Genomic DNA, 27,028 nt, shown 5'->3' on the forward strand with positions numbered 1-27,028 from the left:
GTGAATGTTGTATACTACATTGCATCAAAAAGTGACCGTGTTCTACCGTTCCCTGTCATGGTCATCATGTTCATCGAAGACGGAGCAGGAACTGGAGAAAGCTAGAAGACTTCTAGAACAGTCAGAGGACAGCCGAGAGTCCCTTGTTCAACAGGTTAGTTTATTTTATCTGGATGTTATGTGAAAACTCCACTAGAAAGAAACCACCATTTACATCTGCCATATTTTCTAGATCAGTGGTTCACAACCTTTTTTCAGTGATGTACCCCCTGTGAACATTTTAAAAATTCAAGTACCCCCTAATCAGAGCAAAGCATTTTTGGTTGAAAAAAAAGAGATAAAGAAGTCAAATACAGCACTATGTCATCAGTTTCTGATTTATTAAATTGTATAACAGTGCAAATTATTGCTCATTTGTAGTGGTCTTTCTTGAACTATTTGGAAAAAAAAGATATAAAAATAACTAAAAACCTGTTGAAAACAAACAAGTGATTCAATTATACATAAATATTTCTACACATAGAAATAATCATCAACTTAAAGTGCCCTTTTTGGGTATTGTAATAGAGATCCACCTGGATTCATGAACTTAATTGTAAACATTTCTTCACAAAAAAAGAAATCTTTAACATCAATATTTATGGATCACGTCCACAAGAAATCATTTCTTTTCACAGTTTATGAACTTACATTTATATTTTGTTGAAGTATTATTTAATAAATATATTTATAAAAGATTTTTGAATTGTTGCTATTTTTAGAATATTTTAAAAATAATCTCACATACCCCTTGGCATACCTTCAAGTACCCCCAGGGTTACGCGTACCCCCATTTGAGAACCACTGTTTCTAGACTATGGAGCACACTAAACTTAATTAACATTATATAGATTCACCTGGCCAAAACATTAGGTATACGATTGATTCAGAATGACCTAAAAAAACACCTGCTTTTTGCAGCATTAATGTCACTGCGCATGCCAAGATTGGATGAAAGTAATACTTCATCCAAACTTTTGTTGGGTTTCCCTACAGCCTGAAGCAAAGGCCTTTGGACTTAATGTCCAAATAAGTACGTCCACCTCGGTGTGACGTCGCAAAATAGCCAGACTGCAAAACCCTGCTAACAGAAGCACCTAAAACTGTCCAAGGTCACGCCATAATGCATGAATCTTACTATTTGATGCTTCGACATTGTTTAACACGAGTATCCAACATCGTCACATTTATAATGTGACGATGTCTCCAAGGTTTCTCATAGTCAGCATTGTCACTGGCGTCCCACTGGATGTGAATTCTCCCTGCCCACTGGGGGTGAGTTTTCCTTGCCCTTTTGTGGGTTCTTCCGAGAATGTTGTAGTCGTAATGATTTGTGCAGTACTTTGAGACATTTGTGATTTGGGGCTATATAAATAAACATTGATTGATTGATTGATATAAGTCAGAAAAGAGGAAAATCCTCCCAGGCCCCTCTTAAAGGAAACTCCAACAGTTCAATGGCTGCATCTCTCCCTTTTGTGGGTGGTGGTCCACAGGTGGAGGACATGCGAGGTGAGCTACAAAGGACCAGGAAGGAGAAAACCGAGCTTCAAAGGGTCTGGCTGCAACCTCCTCAGCCCACTCATGGACACTATACTGCAAAGGACGAGGGAAGGTTACGAGGTATTGAATGTGCAGTTGACTAATCCACTAAAAGAATTTGACAAAACCAAAATGTGTGGAAATGGAGAAATATCATCACGCTGCTTTGAAGTAGCTTGATGCTTGAAGGACCATAACAGAGTTCTGTGCTTGGTGGAGAATAGTTTGTACAATAAATAGACGGACAGAAAAAAATATCTAACTCTTAACACTAATACTTTGGTTTTAATATTTTTTAATTTCCAACATGCATACAATTACAATATAATACATCACATAACATATTTTCCAGGCTATAGAGTGCACCATTATATAAGCCACATTTACTACATTTTAGAAGAAAACATTTTTTTTCCCTGTATTACCCGCACTGGATTATAAGCCACATATATATATATATATATATATATATATGTTGTAAAAATAGTTATTTACACAGAAATATTCTGTAAATGTTTACATGCCTTAATTGTTTCCACAAGGTGCCTGTAACTCTGTAGTAAAACGGCTGCTCAAACAAAACAGAAGTCATCATAATGGGCCCACTAGCTCAGACTCAATAACTCCACGGTGACGTTTTGGTGACTTTACTGAGGAATTTGAGAAACTGAAACATGTCACAATAATTTTAAATAAGTTATCACACAGCTCTTATGCTTAAAGGCCGCTGCTACAGTTATTGTCTATAGTGCTCTTTTCTGCTTCGTGGAAGGGCACACAACTTGTTATCTTCCACGGCATATGAGGGGGGGTCTCGCCGCATATGTTTTCTTTGTTTTAGCAAGCTAAAAGCCAAGGATTTCAAGTACCTCAACGAAGATGAGACGACAGCACGCAGACGAAGCAGAGACAAGGCCCCCAGCACATTCCGTCACGTATTGTGCGTACTGGAGCTGCTCTGCATGATATGTGTGACCACTCCCTTTAGAGGCAGCCTCAGTGATGTTAACTAGGGAACTCCTGAATAAATAGAGGAGCGCGTGGTGGGAGACCGTAACTGAGTGTGAAGCCCCAAACATTTCTCCTCATGAGCTAAATTGGACTCTCTCTCTGCTTGATTCCTTGCTTCTTGTTTCGTTTAATAGATAGGTCAGTGTTTGAACCAGACAAACAATACCAAAATAATGTCATTGTAAGTTAATAATACTAACACAGACACTTATTAGCTATCGCTAAAAATGCTAGCTTCATTACATCACGATAGCACGTCCAAATATGCATGAACACACACGGGACGGTTTAGTAAGTATAAACAGTTTTAATTAAATTGTATAAATTAGAAACGTTGCTTGGGATGATGAATGAAAAATCCATGTGAGTAGAAATGTTATGAACAGCTAGAAGAGAGAGCAACAGTTGTACTTCCAGTTCAAAGCTTTAAATGGCAAGAAACACTGGAGTCATTCAGCCATCAGCAGCTGCAGTGAGCCAACTTGTTCAAAAGCTGGCGCCATAGCACAAAAAGTAACACACAATTTCAGTGTATTTGCATGTATTTTATGAAAACTATTTGCAGTATGGCTGTCGGCGAAAAAAAATCCATAAATTAGCCGCTCCGTTTTTCAAAACGTGGGTAAAAAGTAGCAGTTTATAGTTTTGAATTAATGGAATTTCCAGTTTGGAGGAGGAACAAGAAGAGCTTAATAGTAAACTAGGTTGAGGATTAAATACAAATAACCTTTAGTTTAGGAAAATTACACAAACAATTTGATTGATTTAATCGACAAAAACAAGTTCATGAAACTCAGGGTCTCCCACAGAACTAAAATCTATCTGTGGCTGGGTTATTTGCTGATCTCATGATCTAATTTGCATAATTGTCCCTGGCCCATGCGCATGTAAATTTTTGAAGGCTTTAGGAGAGACGAAAAGTGAGCAAAAGCACAAGTTAAGAAATACAAATTAACTATCTTTTAGTGGTCTCGGGTCTGGGGCAGAGCAGTATCCGCTGTTTGCTACGTCTTCTTATTCTCTGGTAGGCCAGGGGTGTTAGGACGCAGCAATATGATGTCATCCACTTTATGGAGTTGAAACCATCCATCCATTTCCTACCGCTTATTCCCTTTTGGGGTCGCGGGGGACGCTGGCGCCTATCTCAGCTACAATCGGGCGGAAGGCGGGGTACACCCTGGACAAGTCGCCACCTCATCGCAGGGCCAACACAGATAGACAGACAACATTCACACTCACATTCACACACTAGGGCCAATTTAGTGTTGCCAATCAACCTATCCCCAGGTGCATGTTTTTGGAGGTGGGAGGAAGCCGGAGTACCCGGAGGGAACCCACGCATTCACGGGGAGAACATGCAAACTCCACACAGAAAGATCCCGAGCCTGGATTTGAACCCAGGTCTGCAGGAACTTCGTATTGTGAGGCAGACGCACTAACCCCTCTCCCACCGTGAAGCCCGAGTTGAAACCGCAACAGTCCAATTATAGTGTGTTAATGAGCAAATAGAAACAGGTTGCGCCAAATTTATTTGCAGCAGTTCAAATGTATTTATTATTAAGTTTAGTAAGAATGTATTTCATTTAGTTTTGTTTTATTTTCAGTTTATTTTTATTTCATTTTTATTATGTTACATATTTATTTATAATTATTTTTTAATTTATTTTAGCACTGTAATTTTTATGTATGATTACTAATTTAGTGTTAATATTTGAGTGGGTCCCGGGTGCCCCTGTATTGGAAAAGTTGCTACGTAACCGGGGTAAAAAATGTTAGGAAACTCTGAATTATACCATGAGATGGAGATTAGAATAATTCAGTTTACACAAATACTGTATGTCTCTCTTGGTGGGAATTATTCTGAAGTTTTGGTTATAATTGTATTTTTTGTTGTTTTCATTGTAAACATTTCATAAGGTGCTGCCAATATTGCCATGCTTTGTCAGTGATGTCACTAAATTTAATTGTTCCTCACCTAAAGAAAATTGTAGGATTTTAACAATCTAGAAACATACACAAATAATAAGTAAGAGTGAAATGCATTAATGGATATGAGATGGCGACTTGTCCAGAGTGTGCTCCGCCTTCCGCCCGAGTGCAGCTTAGATAGGCTCCAGCACCCCACGCGACCCTGAAAGGGACAAGCGGTAGTAAATGGATGGATGGATGTATGGATATAAGATGTATAAATACAAATTTAGACATAAAAATGTGAATACAAATTTGTAATACGCTTGAAGCACCTTTGGAATAATCAACCCAAATACTGAATCCAAATATAAGTAAATAAATAAATAAAAATAAAAATAATAATAAATAAAAATATATATGTAATTCTACATTTTTATATGTGACAATAAAAATGTTTTTAATTGTAATTGTAATAATTATTTCTAGTCCAGTTAGCCATCAGTCGGGTGGAACACATGTGCAGGGTGGGCGATTGCCAACACTAAATTTACATGTGCTTAAAAAACGGCTCCATAGCCAAGGGCTCACAACTGGGAATTGGCTCTAATCGTTCACTTAAATTAGACGTTTAAAATAATTGATTTGTTCGCAAAAAGGACAGGTTAAAAAAATCGACAAACAAATGAATGTTAATTTGCTGACTGCTGTTTTGTTTTGCAGTTTAATTATTTTCCTTTATGTCTTTCTTTGTGTAGATGGTTTGGATCTGGAAAAAGAGGTAGCAGAATTACGAGCTCAGCTGCGACAGACCTCTGCCAACGGTGAGATAGAAGAACTGAAGAAGGCTGTTGAGCGCAAGGAGAGAGAGCGAGTACAGCTGAGATTACAGTTGGAGGTGTGTGGATTAAATGTAGTGTTTAATGGAGATCCAACGATATTTGGCATTTTGATGTATATCAGATGTTTAGTTATACTTATAAATATATATGTATATATATATATATATTACAACTACAACAAATAACGGCGCTGCAGTAGTTGCCTGCCACCTAATGCTCTGACCCACCATCACTAATTTCAGGAAGATTGTACCATGTGTAAGAAAGTTTTTACTGTTATAGTTTTCCCCACAAGCGGGCATTAAAGGTGCTGCAGTAATCTTGTAGTTGCGTCCCACCCAACATTCCGACCCACCATTAATAATTTCTAAGTCTCTGAGAGGAGCTTGTTAAAGTACGACCCCTTTTTCTCGCTAAAAATTGACCAGTTTGGCGGACGACCACGCCCAAAATTGTGGCATAGGAATAATTTGTTGGCAAGTTATCATCGCCTAAATGTGTCATTTTAACCGTGACTCATTTGGCCAAAGTCCCTAGGAGCAGTTCGTTAAAGTAGGAACCCCCTTTTTTTTTGCCGAAAAATGAAAGACAAAAACCAAGATGGCTGACTTCCTGTTCTTTTTCAGGTATGGGTTCCCGAGACTTTTATGTATGTCCCGTCATGATAGACGTCTCCAGCGATTTTAATGTCAATACTTGAAACTGGTAGGAGGGCCTGATTTTGTTCTAATTTTAAAAGTGGTGCGAGAGAGCCAATTCCAAAATTGTATTTTCGGGACCCCAAAAATAATACATTTTCCATCATGCTTCATGCGCCTGCAAAGCATGGGTACTTTTCGTGCATGTATAAAGGCCTCAATAAGGCGTCCTACCGCGTAGAAGAAAACAGGAATTTTAAAAGAGTCCTGGCGGTGCTCTGCACCAGCCCTTTTGCCCTTTATGTTAAAGGTTGCCTGTTTGCTGGAGCTTAATTATTTAATAAAAATTCAGAATAAAAATGACCTTTGTCAATAATTCTCCTCAAATATGTTTTCATATCAACTAGGGCATTAATTTATCTGCATTTTGTGAGAATTCCTCCCCGGTCTGCTTTCACCGCAGCCCTTACGCTTTTCCCTCCGTCTTGCTGTGCTGGTCTGTTCTTTTTTTTTGCCGGGGGAATCCAGATTTTGTTCTTCTTTCCTGACGTTTTCCCGGTCGTGTTTTGTTTATTTTGTTGCTGCTGCAGCAATCGAGTCGCTCGATGAGCCTACTTGTCTATAACACTCGCAACGGCAGTTATTAACCCTTGAGGAGACTTGGGACCTTTGCGGGTGTTTTTTTTTATTGGGAATTGATAGTTCTTTGTCATGTTATTTTTACCACAAGCTATTGAGTGAGTATACGTTGTAGTTACTCTGGACCCTTTTGTCCCCCATTGACTCCCTTTTTTTATAATGGCCATTTTCAATAAGATATATACCTTTTCTTTTTTTACGCTTTTGCCATGAAAGCCAAATTAATACAAGCATTTCCTTTTGAAATAAGTGCAAATCCCATGAGAGGGTACACAAAATTTTTGGTTCGGTACGTACCTCGGTTTAGAAGTCACGGTTCGGTTCATTTTCGGTACAGTAAGAAAACAAGAAAATATTTATTTTTGGGTTATTTATTTACCAAATTTGTAAACAATGGCTTTATCCTTTTAACATTGGGGACACTATAATAATTCCGCCCACGTTAATCCACATTAAACTGCCTCAAGTTGTTGCTCAGATTAAATCAATTACAAAACTTTTCTTTTACAATAAAAAGTGCAACATTAAACAATTTCACGTCAACTCATCATGTTTAATTTATTACAGCATTTGGGAAGCCTGCAGTTCATTTTTATTATGTAAATGTTATATTTGTATCAACATGTGACTCTGCCATTCAAAACTAGGCTGCTACATTACTAACGATTAATGTAACTATTTCTGAAAAAAATAACACAATAGCAATAGGAGAGACTATTCATCCCTGAACACCATGTAGTTCATGTAGGCTTTATGATGCACTTAGGTTATTATATCAACTATCAGAGACAGAAACTCTTCATTTAACATAAAGTCCTTTTTTGCTGCTTCAACACACCTCAATCAACACTGTCCGTAACACACACACACACACGCACACACTGCAAAATGAGCTAAAGTTACGCTAAAAGCTAATTAGCCTTCACCTTAAGCCAGAACTGCGAGTGAGCTGAGCTGCAGTTTGTTTCTACAAGATCAACGGGCTCATAGGGATGTTGGTAGTAGTTGACTTGGAAGTGTTTAGTATAATTTGGGGAGAGTCCGCTGCTCACTTGCTAAACACCAGTCTGCTCGACGCTGAAGCAATGACTACATGTGCTCTGAATACGCACTGCTGATTGGCTGTTACCGCTACGGTTGTAACCAATCAGATGGTTGTGTGGGTGGGACAATGCTGGGTGCTGTATAGGAGACAGAGGCAGAACGGAGCAGAGCAGCTTATTAAGACTTTAGCATTGGGGGCTGCTTAATATGTTCGTGTGGAACTCGTTCGGTACTCCTCCGCACCGAACCGAAACCCCCGTACCGAAATGGTTCAATACAAATACACGTACCGTTACACCCCTAATATATATATATATATATATATATATATGCAGTCGGTTTTCTGTCCTTGGCCAAATTTTTTGAGCCAAATGTGGCCCCTCTGTCAAAAGATTTGACACCCATGATTTAAATACTAATTCATAGCTTGCATAATGCTCACTTTGTCTTTTTGACTTCCCCAAATCATCTGAAGTCGCATCCTTTCAAGAAACAAAATTCCCCGCCACTTTAAAGACACCCTTCTTGTCCAACTTCTTTGGGAAAAAACGTAAATCCCTGTTAAATAGCACCATTTCAAAGGTGTTTCATGAATAAAATGTTAGCAGCAGGCTGCACATTTGAATGTTTTATCATGTCTCTTCGCTCTGATGTTCCTTGCAATGAAGCTTTTATTTCACATCCCACGCTGTGTTCAAACACCATTTGTATTTGGGTTTGTGCATGTATCACCCAAGGCCTGACTTTAGGTAGATCAAAATAAACGTATTTGCAGGGGAAAAAAGCATTGCGATAGAACGAGGAGTGCAGTTTTCTGGAAAATAATTATTCAAACTAATCAACCTGTGACTTATTTTTCCGAACTGACAGAAATAAAAAACGTGGAATTCAGACATCAGATTGGAAACTTCAAAGTGACTACTTTGCAATAATCCAGTGCCACTCTTGTTATGGACTATTTCTCTGACTTTTTAAAGGATAATCCAATTTCTTATTGCTCTTTTTTAAATGTTTTCATTAGTTTTTTTCTACTAAACTCTTCTTTTAGACACACTGACTTACTTTTGGTTCCTGTACACTAGGGCTTGTCTGCAGACCTGGCACGGCGGGAGCAACAGCAGGTGCGAATGCTCGAACAACTGAGGGACATGCAGGTATTTTACTTCTGTAACTCATAATCGGTGATATTTTGTACAGGACAATGTCAAGAATTGGAAATACAGATTTATCCGTTTGGATCTTCTATTGATAATTGGTTGCGAAATAACAAGTTAAATCCTGGGCTCGGGATCTTTCTGTGTGGAGTTTGCATGTCCTCCCTGTGACTGCGTGGGTTTCCCCCGGGTTCCCCCCGGCTACTCCGGCTTCCTCCCACTTCCAAAGACATGCACCTGGGGATAGGTTGATTGGCAACACGAAAAATTGGCCCTAGTGTGTGAATGAGAGTGTGAATGTTATCTGTCTATCTGTGTTGGCCCCGCAATGAGGTGGCGACTTGTCCAGGGTGTACACCTCGCCTTCAGCCCGATTGTAGCTGAGATAGGCTGCAGTGCTCCCCGCGACCCCGAATGGAATAAGCGGTAGAAAATGGATAGATGGTTACTCTCACTGGCTGACTGAAAAATCATAGCATGCGGGGGCCATTTTGATATTTTTCATTTTAAAAACCAATACAACATGCATATTATTGTTTTATCGCAGGGCCAACACAGATAGACAGACAACATTCACACTCACATTCAAACACTAGGGCCAATTTAGTGATGCCAATCAACCTATCCCCAGGTGCCCCCCCCGCGACCCCAAAAGGGAATAAGCGGTAGAAAATGGATGGATGGATATTATTATTTTACTTTACAGCTCCTCTCATATTTGGTGTTCATATTTACATTAAAAAAAGTCATATATGTATGTATGTATGAATGTGTATATATAATGTGCATATATGTGTGTGTGAGTGTGTGTGTGTATATATATATATATATATATATATATATATATATATATATATATATATATATACACACACACACATATATATGTATATATATACATATATATGTGTATATATGTATATATATATATATATATATATATATATGTGTGTATATATATATATATATATATATATATATGTGTATATATATATATATATATATATACACACACAGTTCAGGCCAAAAGTTTGGACACACATTCTCCTCATTCAATGCGTTTTCTTTATTTTCATGACTACTTACATGTCGATTGTCACTGAAGGCATCACAACTATGAATGAACACATGTGGAGTTATGTACTTAACAAAAAAAGATGAAATAACTGAAAACAATTTTTATATTCTTATTTCTTCAAAATAGCCACCTTTTACTCTGATTACTGCTTTGCACATTCTTCGCATTCTCTCGATGAGCTTCAAGCATACCTGTGAAGTGAAAACCATTTCAGGTACCTCTTTAAGCTCATCGAGAGAATGCCAATAGTGTGCGAAAAAGTAATCAGAGAAAAGGGTGGCTATTTTGAAGAAACAAGAATATACAACATGTTTTTTAGTTATTTAACCTTTTTTGTACGTACATAACTCCACATCTGTCATTCATATTTTTAATGCCTACAGTGACAGTCGACAGTGTAGATAGTCATGAAAATAAAGAAAAACGCATTGAATGAGAAGGTGTGTCCATACTTGTGACCTGTACTCTCTGTAGATATATATTATATATATACAACCTTGTATTTATTATGGCTGCATGAGGCCAAAGTCCTCTCTTAAGGTGTTGTCGCATGGTAAAAATCGCTATTTGGCCCACGGACCACTATCATTTTGGCCCTTGGAGGCAAAATGTGGGGGCACCCCTGCCCTAGAGCAAAGTATTTTGCACAGGAAAAACCCTGTTTTGGAAAAAATGTCAGGCTGATAAATACATATCCCTCTCAGAGTCGAGAGCAGGCAAAGAAGACTGAGACTGAGGCGTTACTCCAGGAGAGCATAAGAAGCAGAGATGAACTGAAGAGCAGGGCCCAGAAGGCCGTGCGCCAATGGAGGGCAAAGTGCACTCGACTGCAGAAGGAGCTGGAGGAATCTCTGGTCCACGTTCAGCTGCACAGTGACAAGACAGCACAGGTCAGTGGATGTATTTGTTCAATGACTGCTGTCACCACACACCCGGGCTAAAGTACTTACTTTATACACTGTGTGGAAAGGCAGGTTGCTCCCCCTGAGACAGAAGTACCAACTCACACTAATAACCAAATTCTTCATACATAATGTACATTGCTGAAGCAACACACAGAAATAGCCAAATGGTCACATTAAGCTCTGCAAGGGCAGTGGGTCAAACAATGAGCGATAAATGGCTGCTTCCAACATAAGTAAAGGAAACAGGAAGAATGCATTCAAGGTAAATGTTTGACCTCTTCAGGGAAGAAAATAGTTTAAAGGCATGGCGTCTGTCGAATGTGCAATTGAATTGGAATAGCCTAATCACGCTTTCACACAATCGACTGCCCTAAACTTGAAAGAGAAAATAATCATTCGAATTGAGGAATCAATAAGCAATTTCACAGCAAATTAGGTACTGAGGCTCACTGTTGAAAACGATCTTTTAAAACTAGCGATAGTCCAATAGTGTTTTTTTTCAGGGCCGATACCGATTATTAGTAGTCACGGAGGTCGATAAGCAAAATTTGCAGTAAAAAATTAATTTGCCCTAAAGGTTTTTTAAACATGAATAGTATATGTCAGTAAATAGATGGACAAGGCTTTAAAGGGGAACCACAGTTTTTTTATTAATTTTGGCTATCGTCCATAATGATTTTTAAAGACAAGACAACGGATTTATTTTTTTAATGCATTTAATGCCTTGTACACACTGCAGGTCAATCCCGATTTTTTTGCCCATATCTGACCTGTATCGGATTTCTTCATATGTCTGTGAAAAGTGCAATTCCCAATTCTCCATTTTTGACCCAGGCCTCTTTTGTATGTGGAAACAAATGTGAACCCTCTTACAATCAGGTGGCATTCATCCGACCAGAACGTTGAGAAAAGACGCTAAGCGTCGTAGTTGTTCACCAAAATAGATGGTTACAAAATAAACAGTTGACAACGGAGCAGAAAACAGGTTAAAAAAAAATGTTTTAAAAACTCGCGTGAAAGTTCTTGCACTCCTGTCTCCGACTGCTCGCCCACAGACATGCTCTTCAAGCAGACATTGGAGAAACATAACCCGTAAAACTGCCTGAGCAAAAATACTTGTCCTCTTCTTTAATCTTCTACAGGCAACAATTTGGTTCAGAAAATGTTGACTTGCACAAAATCCTTGAAATTGCCAAAAATATGCCAGCACTGAGACCGTAGAAGCCATGTTTATTCTGTGGACGCTGCAGTGCGTATGACGTCATGTCCGCATGCGAGTCAGATTGCGTTTACATTACGAATATTTTTGTTGTTGTTCTGACAACGGATTTGACAAAAATTCCAAATTGGACATCCAACCCTATAGTGGGAACATAGGCTAACTCGTAAATAAGGGTGAATAAAAGTCTACGTACAATGAAGTACGTGAGAGGTCCTCTATTCCGGCCATAAAACCCTCGAAATAACGATCCAAAAAACACCAACAATACTCCATTTACATTTTGTGACTTGAATGTTAACCAAGTATTAGTAATATTGTTATTAGAAGCGCTAACGAAGACAATCTAATTTAGTAACATATTGTCACAGAGACAAGCTTGTTGCTGCTGTGTTGACATCGTCTCTTGAGCTGCTTTCTTGCCTCGGAATTTGTGAAAGTTTATTGTAGATTTGAAATAGGGACAAATACAGAAACATATATATCTGAAACAGTCATCCAATGTATGCATCATAGTGTTTGTAGCCAAAGCTAATTTACAACACTTGAGATCATAAATAAGGATGCGGACACAATTTGACAATTTGGTCAACTTTAGCATTCCAATTTACACCCCAAAATCGCAAAAAGATCCTAAAGTATGCCTGTTCCCCCACTTTATTTTTTCTTCGCAAGGATTATGAGTCATTCTTCATCTAAACGGCATCCTAGTGAGAGCGGTCATTGTACAGTAAGTAACGTTTTATTATGCTTGTTGGCACTCATGAAGTATGCAGTTAGTAGTAATCGGTGAGGTTGTCGATGGAAAATAGCAAAAATTGTACTTGTCTTACATAATAAATGGGAGTGATTGGCAAAATTCCCAAAAAAGGGCGGTAATCATTTAAGTTGTTTATTTAACATTACGTCGGCCCGTAGTGACATAATGAAAATATCGCATTTCTTTACATCACAATATGTCGCCATCTACTCAATTTTATAACAGTTTATGGATTTAATACATACATTTAAATAAAAAATTATTCCGGCCTCTTATACGTAACTTTTAGAAATTTTCCCGCTGGCTGACATCATTGCCAATGTTCCCTCTAATTGTTCGTTTGTGTGAGCAAACATAAAAACTCCCTGAGCATTCAGTGGTGCACATGTGAGCAACATCAGACATGCTTACTCTAATCACACTTGTCCCAATTCTGAGATCATAGGTTAATTGTTTCATTATTAAAATCAAATAACAGCAGTCATCTCCATTAAATTATTTGATTTGGCTCACTTACAAATAAAATAACAAATACATCTTGTATTGTACATCTAAGTGGGGGTCCTGTTTTGTAAATAGTTTTTACCCCTTTCAGAGATCACATTTAGGTCCCCTTAAAACATTCACATGTTGCACAATAAGATGTAAGCATAGGATAAAATGTACATTTCTGTAACTTTCTGTCTGCAAAATGTATTTTATTAGCATTTGTGTGATCTAGTAACAGCATTTAATGATTCATATCTATAAATGAATGTTCTTAATAAATGGCAGTAGATTAAGCTCACATTTTATTGGGGAGTTGTAGTGTAACGACCTGGGATGTTTGGTGTTGGAATTGTCTGACTTGTGTTGCCCTAAAAGCTTTAGTGGCTGAATGGTTGCGTCTACTGTTGCATGGGAGACCGAGTTGGTTTTGGCTTGTATGGTACGGCAGACAATGACAAGTTTAGCTAGATAAAAGTTTTTTTACTAATATTTTTAGTGTTTTTTTTCCTGTTGTCTTCATGTCTGTCCATATCTGTCACGTTATTATTTGATTAAATCACGGAACATGACACTCGCGGCACTCCATTAATGAGGCCACGCTGCGATGCGAGTATTGCGGACGGAGGCCTGTCAAGCGACTGGATCGATGCAGTAGCGAAAACAAACAAACAAAATTAAACTGGAAAGACGCCAGGTAGGAAGGACAAAAACTGAATTCACCCCAAAAAATATATAGTTTTGACATTTAAGCAGAGGAGAGGTACTATAGGATACCGTATTCTCCGGACTATACAGCGCACCGGGAAACATAAGCTGCATCCACTAAATTTTATAACAAAAACCTTATTCCATATATAAACCACAGATATGATGATATTGAGTTAATTACACAGTAATATTCTGTAAACCTTTATTTACATACCTTAATTGTTTCCAAATGGTGTTTGTAACACGGCACTCAAACGGCTGATCAAACAAAACAGAAGTCCTCGTCATGGACCCACTAGCTGCGGAAGCCAGCTCTCCAATCAGCTAAACAGACTCAATAAATCCACGGCGATGTTTTGGATTAATTTACTCAGGACTTTTTGAAACTGAAACAATACATAAAGAATGATCAATCAATCAATGTTTATTTATATTGCTCTAAATCACAAATGTGTCAAAGGGCTGCACAAGCCACAACAACATCCTAGGTGCAGATCCCAATCCAATCCAATCCACTTTATTTATATAGCACATTTAAACAACAAGAACGTTTCCAAAGTGCTGCACAGCCATGTTAAAAACAATATTATGCTCCACCAATGACTGGATATAAAAACAAAAAATAAATAAATATAAAACCAATATAAAGACAATATAAAAATAAATATGATTAAAAAGAATATTAAAGGGTAAAATCAATTAAAACAGTAAAATAGAAATTAAAGTGTATAAAAAACACAGAGGACAACAGAGAACAGAGGACCAAATAAGAGCAAGGGAAAACTCACAACCCAATGGGATGTCAATGAGAAACCTTAGAGAGGACGGCAGGTGTGGGTTCGCGCTGCGGTGAAAGCGGCCAAGCAGACCGGGTACTCAAACAAATACCTGATCAGGTATCAAACCATATCCGGGGAAAATCATTGACAATGAGGGTCAATTATTTTCTCATGCAAGTCAAAGGGATGGTGCTTGAGCAGTCGTTATCACCATCTACTTCACTAATGATTATTTTTTAAATTCTAAATACCGGTATCATGTGTGGATGTTGTAACTGCTGATACAGTTGTGTTGTAATTGTGAAAGAAAGACTAAAAGATAAAGGCTGATACTGTTATGTCAACATACCGAAACCTCTTAAAAGAACCATAATGTTTAATTTTAGCCATCATTTGCAAGGTGAAAAGAGTACTACATATTTCCATCTGATCTCCTTATGTGCTTCAGAAATCTTCTTTTTCAGAGTACATAAACCAATACGCTTTGCATGAAACTGAATTATTCATGTGCTTTTTTTCTGGTCCAATTTCTTTATAATGCCCCTTTCACATTAGAAATTGCCTGTGAAATAAGCACAAATGTCTGGTGAAGAGGTGGGTGTGGTGGAATACCACCGGTAAATAACTATTGAGTATAACACCGTTATGAATAATACAGGAGGATGTTCTGTATTTCGCTATTTAAATGGACAGTCAAACTTAACAAAGTTTGAACTTTGTGCATAATTGTTTAAAGCCTTAATGGGTCCAAAAGTATACCTCTGCAAAAATGATGATGCTTTTAAAGTTTTGTTCGACACCGTATTCTGTACATTTGGTTTAAAATCTATGTTGCAATATATTTTGAAGCCTCCTGCAATAACAATATATATCACAATATATTATTTGGCATATAAATGATAAATAATGATAATAATAAATAAAGGTGGGCACAGTCTCCCACGAGTCCCTCATGTTTCTGGCAGCAAACGTTCAGCCAAGACAGGCAGGTTCCCTTGAACCTGTGCTTCTTGTCGAGAAGATCTTGTTAATTGAGTTGAGAGTCCAGTTTATCAATTCCATGTTTACATTTCGGAGAACTGCACAGAAAAAGAGGCTCTTAAAGTCAAGACAAGACAACGAAGCAGGCTGGGGAGATACGGCGAGGGAGTGAGTGCGACCGCCTTTGTCAAGATCCAGAGAACAAAAAGCTCTTGCAATGGCTCCATTTGTGCAGGTGTGCCTGTTGTTCAGCTGGGGGAGATTATAGTACTTTGCAGTGAAGGTGTAATAGCAGAGGTTGTTCTTTTGTTAAATATTCCACAGTTTTGGTTAATTTAGTAGCACAGCTACAACCATTTGGGATTGAACCGAGCAAGTCACATTCAAAATCCCGATCATCGCGCACACACATTCTCTGACAGAGACCTTCACCTGGATTACTTGACGTGACGGGAATTCATTATGAAATAATGTGAATTAATTAGAATAAATAATCTAGCGCTCAATTAAATGATTAGTTTCTGAGCTACACCAATGTCCTTACAAATACCAGGGAAATCCAGAGTATTAGAAGCAATCTGCCTCGCATAGACCTGAACATTGTCCCTTATCGCTGACCTAAAGAGCTGCTGCTGCGTATGCTTGCCTGCGCTTTTTACCTTAATTTTTCCGCCTGACCTCCTCAAATATTGTCAAAGCTCTCCATTCTACTCAGTGTCTCCTCCCCATCTTCTGTGATTCTTGTTTCTTCTTCCCCGTCCCCTTTAACCCATCTCCCTCCCACTCTCTCTGTTCCCCTCTCCAGGTAGCCAAAGAGAAGGACAGCGCCCAGACTCAGCTGAAGGCACTGAGCCAGCAGGCCGAGGCCACCCACAGGGAACTGGCTGAAAACCTGCGACGCTTGGCCCAGCGTGAAGAGGAGCTGCACCGCAAGGATGTGGAGCTGTCTGAGACCTGCCAGCGACAGTTGGCTCTTGAGCAGGAAATACGAGAGGTTAGGATCAAGGCAGTGCATCCTTTTAATTCTGTTTGAAAACCCGGAAGGGCCAAATTATGTTTATCTTTTAACATATATAAATGATAAATGGGTTGTACTTGTATAGCGCTTTTCTACCTTCAAGGTACTCAAAGCGCTTTGACACTACTTCCACATTTACCCATTCACACACACATTCACACACTGATGGAGGGAGCTGCCATGCAAGGCGCCAACCAGCACCCATCAGGAGCAAGGGTGAAGTGTCTTGCTCAGGACACAACGGACATGACGAGGTTGGTACTAGGTGGGATTTGAACCAGGGCCCCTCGGGTTGCGCACGGCCACTCTTCCACTGCGCCACGCCGTCCCAATATATATATATATACGTACATGCATATATACGTATATGCATATATATATATATACATATATGTATATATATATATATATATATATGTATATATATATGTATATATACATATATGTATATGTATATATATGTATGTGTATATGTATATATACATATATATATGCATATATATATGTATGTGTATGTATATATACATATATATATATATATATATATATATATGTATATATATATATATATATATATATGTATATGTAATATATATGTATAGATACATATATACAGGCGAATCTGGGTTTTTGGTAGTGATCAGTTCAAAATGTTTTTTCCTATTATAAATCATGTACATTTAATCCATCCGTGTTAGATACTCAAAATTATAGAGAGAATAGTTACAGTTTTATGTGCATAAATCCATTTGAAAAAACGTATTTTCCGGACTGTGGAGCAAAAAAATATTTTCCCATATATTAGCCGCACAAGACTACAAGTCGCAAATATATCTGTTGTGAAATATGTTATTTACACAGAAAGATTCTGTAAATGTTTCATTGTTTCCAAACAGTGTCTGTAACACAGCAGTAAAACAGCTGATCAGCACAAAAGAGAAGCCGTTGTCATGGACCCACTTACTGTGGAAGCCTTCTCTCCAATCAGCTAAACAGAATCAAAAACTCCACAGTGATGTTTTTGGTAAATTTACAAAACTGAAACATACAATAAGAATTCCTTTGTAAGTTAAAAATACTGACAGACACTCATAAACTTGTAAGCCTATTAACTGTTGCTAGCAAAGCTAGCGTCATTATTTACGGTAGCACGTACGAATATACATGAAAACACTCCTACAGACATCACGCATGGGGTGGTTAAATTAGTATAAACAGTTTTAGTTATACCGTAAAACTTACAAATGTTGGTTGGAGTATAGAATGAAGAATACATACAAATAGAAATGCTATGGACGGCTAGAAGACCGAATGTCACTACGGTTGACAAAAAAAAAAGCACTCCCAGTAAATGGAAGGACACAGCAGCACCTGCAGTGAGCAAACTCATTCAAAAGATTGCACCATAGCACAAACAATAAAACACCTTATCATTTTATTTGCCTTTTTTTTTCAAAAACTCTTTAGTATGGCCGTTGGCGAATAAAAATCCAAAAATTATCCGCGCCGTTTTATAAGCCGCAAGGTTCCAAGTGTAGGAAAAAAAGTAGAGACTTATATTTCAGAATTTACTGTGGCCTGTAGAGGTGGGGGAAATAATCGATTGTTAGCTGCATCGCAATTCGGTCATAGACGATTATAGAATCGATTAGTAAACGTCAATAATCGATAAAAGATTAATTTATTGTAAATAAAGTAATGCAGACAGTTCTAAAATTTGGCTGACTTCAGCGAGCCACCTCACCGAGAAATCCGAACCAGCTCCTTTACTATCGGGCATTTATGACCCAGTTTTGTACACATTTTTATTAATTTAATGAATGTGGGAATTAATTAAACTGTTTTATTCCAAATCAATGATTTTTTTTAACAGTTACAAGGGATACACGCTTATCTAGTGGAACAAAAATAAATGCAAAACTGCATCAATATACATAAATTAAATATTCATCAAAAATCGCTATTTTAATTGAATCGTACCTCCTGGATCAGGAAAACGTAATCGAATCGTGAGCTGCCCAAAGATTCCCACCTTTAGTAGCTTGTAGTGTGTGAGAGCATATAAAAACCGCCGCAAAAAAGTGTTGAAAATTTTCATAATACATTAAAAAGTGGGGTGTAAGAAAACCAAGGTTCTACTGGATTTTAAATTTTTGTATAGTTTTTGTAGTCCCTCCAAAGCAACAAGAATAGATGCTATGTGTCAGCTCTTTTCCAGTAATTTTGAACTCCTATCTTTTGCAGATTTGTACAGGAGCTTCTAAATCCAAATATAATCTCAGACCTCTGCGTGTAGAATTTGCATGTTTGTTCTCTCCTTCCCACGTCCAAAAACATGCATGTTATGTTATTTTGACTCTCTAAATTGTCAATATGTGTGAATGTGAGCGTGAATATTTGTCTATCTGTGTCCTGTCATTAGGGATGGGTATCAAATTTGATCCTTTAATAGGCACTGAATGAGTATCGATCCACGGTCCCATATTTTCGATATGTTTGTTGCAAGTCAGGATGCGCACTCGTTAAGTCCGAATTGAAACTTAACACCGACTCTCGTAAACAGTCAGTTAAGCGGCACTCAGGGCGGACTCAGCCGAACTCCTTCTAGGTAAAGTTGCCATTTTCAACACCTACAAAGCAAGGTAGAAAACGCTTAAATGCAAAATAAGGCTCAATTTATCCAAAATGCTAATTTGCATTGGATTTGCCATTTACAGGCTACTATTAGCATTAGCTATTTTTTAGAACTGGTGTGTAATAAGCACAATACATACAGTATAAACACATTGTAGGGCGCAACATAACACATTCAGTTTCATGAAAAAAGCTACTTCCTCGTTAGACAACCTACCAAAGCTAGCCTATACATTGCTGCCATCTAATGTCTTGAAAGTGCAACTGCATTGCAAATGAGATTGAAATGTACAAACCCCGTTTCCATATGAGTTGGGAAATTCTGTTAGATGTAAATATAAACGGACTACAATGATTTGCAAATCCTTTTCAACCCATATTCAGTTGAATGCACTACAAAGACAAGATATTTGATGTTCAAACTCATAAACTTTTTTTTTTTTTTGGAAATAATAATTAACTTATGGCTGCAACACATGCCAAAGTAGTTGGGAAAGGGCATGTTCACCACTGTGTTACATCACCTTTTCTTTTAACAACACTCAATAAACGTTTGGAAACTGAGGAAACTAATTGTTGAAGCTTTGAAAGTGGAATACTTTCCCATTCTTGTTTTATGTAGAGCTTCAGTCGTTCAACAGTCCGGGGTCTCCGCTGTCGTATTTTACGCTTCATGATGCACCACACGTTTTCGATGGGAGACAGGTCTGGACTGCAGGCGGGCCAGGAAAGTACCCGCATTTTTTTTTTTTACATAGCCACGCTGTTCTAACACTTGTCTTGCTGAAATAAGCGGGGGCGTCTATGATAACCTTGCTTAGATGACAACATTTGTTGCTCCAAAACTTGTATGGACCTTTCAGCATTAATGGTGCCTTCACGGATGTGTAAGTTACCCATGCCTTGGGCACTAATACACCCCCATACCATCACAGATGCTGGCTTTTGAACTTTGCGCCTATAACAATCCGAATGGTTATTTTCCTCTTTGTTCTGGAGGACACCACATCCTCTGTTTCCAAATATAATTTGAAATGTGGACTCGTCAGACCACAGAACACCTTTCCACTTTGCATAAGTCCATCTTGGGTGAGCTCGGGCCCAGCCAAGCCGGCGGCGTTTCAGGATATTGTTGATAAATGTGTTTGGCTTTGCATAGTAGAGTTTTAACTTGCACTTACAGATGTAGCGACCAACTGTTGTTACTGACAGTGGTTTTATGAAGTGTTCCTGAGCCCATGTGGTGATATCCTTTACACACTGATGTCGGTTTTTGATGCAGTACCGCCTGAGGGATCAAAAGTCCGTAATATCATCGCTTACCTGCAGTGATTTCTCCAAATTCTCTGAACTTTTTGATGATTTTACGGACCGTAGATGGTAAAATCTCTAAATTCCTTGCAATAGCTCGTTGAGGAATGTTGTTTCTAAAACTGTTCGACAATTTGCTTACAAAGTGGTGACTCTCACCCCATCCTTGTTTGTGAATTACTTAGTATTTCATGGAAGCTGCTTTTATACCCAATCATGGCAACTAACTGTTCCCAATTAGCCTGCACAACTGTGGGATGTGCCATATAAGTGTTTGATGAGCATTCCTCATCTTTATCAGTATTTATTGCCATCTTTCCCAACTTCTTTGTCACGTGTTGCTGGCATCAAATTCTAAAGTTAATAATTATTTGCAAAAAAAAAAAAGTTTATCAGTTTGAACATCAAAAATGTTGTTTGTAGCAAATTCAACTGAAAATGGGTTGAAAATGATTTGCAAATCATTGTATTCCGTTTATATTTACATCCAACACAATTTCCCAATTCATACGGAAACTGGGTTTGTAATAGGAAAACAATATATAACAACTGGAGATCACAATAATCATAGTCAACTCATTTTAAAATGTTACAGGAAAATAAAATATTTAGAATTTTTTTTTTTACACAAACATAAAAAAAATTGGTACTGTTGAATACCGGTATCGATTCCCAGGTGCAGGGATTTGGTACCGTATCGGTTCAAATGTGTACGGTACCCATCCTGACATGTGATTGACTGGTGACCATTGCTAGGTTTTTTCAAAGTCAGCTGAGATAGGTTCCAGCTCACCTGTGACCCTAAACATAGTAAACAATAGACAATGATTGACCAAATGAATGGCTTAGGTTTCTGTTCACCTCGTTCAAAGATTTTGTTTGATCTCAGCAGATAAAATATTGCGGAAGCCAAAGTCTTTTCACCTAAACTTCGGAACATGTTTTCCAATTGATTTTTAGAGTATCCAAACTCATATAGGCAGAATTATTGGTGACAACTCTCGCAGTTTAAACTAGTAATTAATGATCACTTTACAGGGATTATGCTGCCTTATTAAGAATATTGTAGTTATTATTATGAAATGTGAGGCCTGTTGTAACTCATGTTTATAACATTCACTCTTACAGACAGGACAGGACAGCAGTCAGAACAGAAGTTGTGTCAAGTTACCCATCCGTCAGGAAGCTCTCTTTATTATCAGTCATGTACTTGTTTTTTTTTAAGCAGCCAGCCAGCACAGAAGTTATTCTAAGGTAGATGTCTTTTCTCTAAAGCTTTTTCAATCATTAAGATGACATGACTTGTGTAACTCTCAAATTCTTAATATAACTCAGATCCGGTTTATTTAAAGATTGAAGTAAGTACATTGGGGTTCTAAGAGCTTTTTTAACTGTAGGTGAAAGAGGCCTCAACCGTCCTTCAGTCCGAGGCTCGGCGTCAGTCCGACATCCAGTCAAGACTGAGAGAAAATAACCAAATACTCGTAGAAAAAGTCGACGTGCAAACCCGCCTCTGTCAGAGAGAGCAGAAAAAGCAGGCTGAACTCCAAATCACGCTCAATCAGATGGCCCCGGCCCATGCCCAGCTAGCCCAGCGCTTGGCGGAGGAAGAGGCCTCCAACAAGGACTTCCAGAAGGTGGCGTTGGAATGGCAAGCCAAGCTGGCCATGGCCCAGGAAGAACGGGACACACTAAGGCAACAGCTGCAGCTGGAGAGAGAGGTGCATCAAAAAGAGGTGGACCACCTGAAGGCCTTGATTGAGGAGGCCAGGACAAAGAACATGGACATGCAGGACATAGTCCGGGTTTGCCGCCAGGAACGGGAAGAAATCCAGGCACAGCTACATAACTTTAAGGTAGGTCCTTTTCATTCTTTCTTCTTTTAAATTTCGACCTAAACCGTGAGAATCAGAGGGATAGTTTTCCTACTACAGTGATACCTCAATTCAACAACCCCTGCATTTGCGACCCTTTCAGTTTATGAACTATGACTCCGTGTATGAACACCTGATTTATTAATTTTGTGTGCCTCTGGAAGCCTCAGGGCGCTGACATTTTGATGACATCGCTTCCTGTGCAGTACAGTCCACATGGGGTGTGGCCTTTTCGGAGAGGCGGAGCACCCTATGTCACTTCAGCAGTGCTTTAGTGTGTTCCTTTTCCCGCCAATTACCAAGCTTTGTCTACTTTGTGTTGCTGACTCAAAATGGGTCCACAAAAGCCAACAAACCGGCCTGGAACGAAGGAGGGATTTGCTGAGGGATTAAATTTAGATAGGGTAGGGAACCCCAGCCACACACCCTCCTCTCTGCCTGTCTGCCCTTCTCTGCCTCATGACTGTTCACGGACAGCAAAGTAAAAATGATTGTACTTTTAGCTTGTTTTTTAGTGTTGCACATGGATGATAATGTTTTTGAGAGCACCAAAGGGTCTTTTGTGTGTGTGTGCGTGTGAATATATATATATATATATATATATATATATATATATATATATATATATATATATATATATATATATATATATATATATATATATATATGTATATATATTGGGCACACCTCATTCAATGCGTTTTCTTTATTTTCATGACTATTTACATTGTAGATTGTCACTGAAAGCATCATCACTATGAATGAACACATATGGAGTTAGGTTTCTAACCAGAAAAAATTAAATTAACAGAAAGCATGTTTTGTATTCTAGTTTCTTCAAAATAGCCACCCTTTGCTCTGATTACTTTTTCGCACAATCTTGGCATTCTCTTGCGCTTCAAGGGGTAGTCACCGGAAATCAATCAATCAATCAATCAATGTTTACTTATATAGCCCTAAATCACTAGTGTCTCAAAGGGCTGCACAAACCACCACGACATCCTCGGTAGGCCCACATAAGGGCAAGGAAAACTCACACCCAGTGGGACATCGGTGACAATAATGACCTAGTGGGACGTCGGTGACAATGATGACTATGAGAACCTTAGAGAGGAGGAAAGCAATGGATGTCGAGCGGGTCTAACATGATACTGTGAAAGTTCAATCCACAATGGATCCAACACAGTCGCGAGAGTCCAGTCCAAAGCGGATCCAACACAGCAGCGAGAGTCCCGTTCACAGCGGAGCCAGCAGGAAACCATCCCAAGCGGAGGCGGATCAGCAGCGCAGAGATGTCCCCAGCCGATACACAGGCAAGCAGTACATGGCCACCGGATCGGACCGGACCCCCTCCACAAGGGAGAGTGGGACATAGAAGAAAAAGAAAAGAAACGGCAGATCAACTGGTCTAAAAAGGGAGTCTATTTAAAGGCTAGAGTATACAAATGAGTTTTAAGGTGAGACTTAAATGCTTCTACTGAGGTGGCATCTCGAACTGTTACCGGGAGGGCATTCCAGAGTACTGGAGCCCGAACGGAAAATGCTCTATAGCCCGCAGACTTTTTTGGGCTTTGGGAATCACTAACAAGCCAGAGTCCTTTGAACGCAGATTTCTTGCCGGGACATATGGTACAATACAATCGGCAAGATAGGATGGAGCTAGACCGTGTGGTATTTTATACGTAAGTAGTAAAACCTTAAAGTCACATCTTAAGTGCACAGGAAGCCAGTGCAGGTGAGCCAGTACAGGCGTAATGTGATCAAACTTTCTTGTTCTTGTCAAAAGTCTAGCAGCCGCATTTTGTACCAACTGTAATCTTTTAATGCTAGACATGGGGAGACCCGAAAAAAATACGTTACAGTAGTCGAGGCGAGACGTAACAAACGCATGGATAATGATCTCAGCGTCTTTAGTGGACAGAATAGAGCGAATTTTAGCGATATTACGGAGATGAAAGAAGGCCGTTTTAGTAACGCTTTTAATGTGTACCTCAAAGGAGAGAGTTGGGTCGAAGATAATACCCAGATTCTTTACCGTGTCGCCTTGTTTAATTGTTTGGTTGTCAAATGTTAGAGTTGTATTATTAAATAGAGTTCGGTGTCTAGCAGGACCGATAATCAGCATTTCCGTTTTTTCGGCGTTGAGTTGCAAAAAGTTAGCGGACATCCATTGTTTAATTTCATTTAGACACGCCTCCAGCTGACTACAATCCGGCATGTTGGTCAGCTTTAGGGGCATGTAGAGTTGGGTGTCATCAGCCTAACAGTGAAAGCTAATACCGTATTTGCGTATGATGTCACCTAGCGGCAGCATGTAGATGCTGAAGAGTGCAGGGCCAAGGACCGAACCCTGGGGAACTCCACACGTTACCTTAACGTAGTCCGAGGTCACATTGTTATGGGAGACACACTGCATCCTATCAGTAAGATAAGAGTTAAACCAAGACAGGGCTAAGTCTGACATACCAATTCGTGTTTTGATACGTTCTAATAAAATATTATGATCGACGGTATCGAAAGCAGCGCTAAGATCGAGGAGCAGCAACATAGATGACGCATCAGAATCCATCGTTAGCAATAGATCATTAGTCATTTTTGCGAGGGCTGTCTCCGTGGAGTGATTTGCCCTGAAACCGGATTGAAAGGTTTCACATAGATTGTTAGACGCTAAGTGTTCATTTAACTGCTCCGCAACAATTTTTTCAAGGATTTTTGAAATAAAGGCAAGGTGAGACACCGGTCGGTAGTTTACCATGAGGTCAGGATCGAGGTTAGGTCTTTTAAGAAGAGGATGAATAACCGCTTTTTTGAATGCTAGGGGAACAGTGCCCGAGGAGAGCGATAAGTTTATAATATTTAGCACTGATGGACCTAATAATACAAAGAGCTCCTTGATCAGTTTCCCGGGAAGAGGGTCAAGTAAACATGTGTTGTCTGTTTTATTCCATTTACACGTTGTAACAATTCCTCTAATGTTATTTCCTCAAAACGAGAGAAACTATTTTGGAGGGCAGTATCCGCCGTATATAGCATCGTATCAGTGTTAATAGAACCCCGTTGTAGCTGGGACGCATTGTCTTTAATCTCCTTTCTAATGACTTCAATTTTCTTACTAAAGAATTGCATAAAGTCATCAGCTGAGTGGGTTGAGCTACTGGAAGGGGTCCCTTGTTGGGTTAGCGATGCTACCGTACTAAACAAAAATTTAGGATCATTTTTATTACGGTGGATGAGATTTGAGTAATATTTAGCTTTAGCTAAGGTAAGCATGCGTTTATAAGTTATTAAACCATCACTCCATGCTTGATGGTGCACCTCAAGTTTAGTCGTGCGCCATTTGCGTTCCAGCTTTCTACATAATAATTTCTGAGCTATAGTTTCTTCTGTAAACCACGGGGTGCGCTTTTTTGGAGCCTTTTTTAACTTTAGCGGTGCTATGTTATCAATGATTTCGCGCAGGGCGTCGTTAAAGTTGTTAGTGAGGTTATCAATAGAGCCCACATATTTTGTGATCGGAAATTTCAAATGTGATCTCAGCGAAACCTGGCTTAAACCAAACGACTTTTTTGCGCTAAATGAGGCATGTCCTCCTAACTTTACACATGCGCATATTGCCCGTCCGCTTAAAAGGGGTGGGGGGGTCGCACTAATATACAACGAAAACTTTAACCTTAGTCCTAACATAAATAATAAATATAAATCGTTTGAGGTGCTTACTATGAGGTCTGTCACACTGCTGCCTCTACACCTGGCTGTTATCTACCGCCCCCCAGGGCCCTATTCGGACTTTATCAATGAATTCTCAGAGTTCGTTGCTGATCTAGTGACACACGCCGATAATATAATCATAATGGGGGACTTTAATATCCATATGAATGTGAATTATGTGAATTATATTTATATAGCGCTTTTCTCAAGTGACTCAAAGCGCTTTACATAGTGACACCCAATATCTAAGTTACATTTAAACCAGTGTGGGTGGCACTGGGAGCAGGTGGGTAAAGTGTCTTGCCCAAGGACACAACAGCAGTAACTAGGATGGCACAAGCGGGAATCGAACCTGCAACTCTCAAGTTGCTGGCACGGCCACTCTACCAACCGAGCTATGCCGCCCCACATACCCCATCGGACCCACCGTGCGTAGCGCTCCAGACTGTAATTGATAGCTGTGGTCTCACACAAATAATAAATGAACCCACGCATCGCAACGGTAATACGATAGACCTAGTGCTTGTCAGGGGTATCACCGTTTCCAAAGTTACGATACTCCCGTATACTAAAGTATTGTCCGATCATTACCTTATAAAATTCGAGGTTCAGACGCATGTTCGTCAAACTAATAATAATAATAACTGCTATAGCAGCCGCAACATTAATACGGCCACAACGACAACTCTTGCTGACCTACTGCCCTCGGTAATGGCACCATTCCACTTCAGCAGGTGTGCTGGAAGC

The 27,028-nt window shown here is 39.0% G+C and overlaps 1 protein-coding gene across 2 annotated transcripts in view; it reads left to right on the plus strand.

Annotated features, from left to right (window-relative positions):
* The window catches only part of LOC133542595 (centrosomal protein of 128 kDa-like), a 108,825-nt gene that overhangs the window by 17,996 nt on the left and 63,801 nt on the right, over positions 1 to 27,028 (plus strand). For both annotated transcript variants that reach the window (XM_061886874.1, XM_061886875.1), the window contains 7 exons: positions 80 to 154; positions 1,536 to 1,662; positions 5,259 to 5,398; positions 8,746 to 8,817; positions 10,600 to 10,785; positions 16,542 to 16,730; positions 22,097 to 22,555. In XM_061886874.1, the coding sequence (XP_061742858.1) occupies positions 80 to 154; positions 1,536 to 1,662; positions 5,259 to 5,398; positions 8,746 to 8,817; positions 10,600 to 10,785; positions 16,542 to 16,730; positions 22,097 to 22,555 (1,248 nt within the window). The remainder of the gene's footprint in view (positions 1 to 79; positions 155 to 1,535; positions 1,663 to 5,258; positions 5,399 to 8,745; positions 8,818 to 10,599; positions 10,786 to 16,541; positions 16,731 to 22,096; positions 22,556 to 27,028) is intronic.

This window comes from Nerophis ophidion, linkage group LG24 (assembly GCF_033978795.1).
Source record: "Nerophis ophidion isolate RoL-2023_Sa linkage group LG24, RoL_Noph_v1.0, whole genome shotgun sequence".
Classification (NCBI taxonomy): Eukaryota; Metazoa; Chordata; class Actinopteri; order Syngnathiformes; family Syngnathidae; genus Nerophis; species Nerophis ophidion.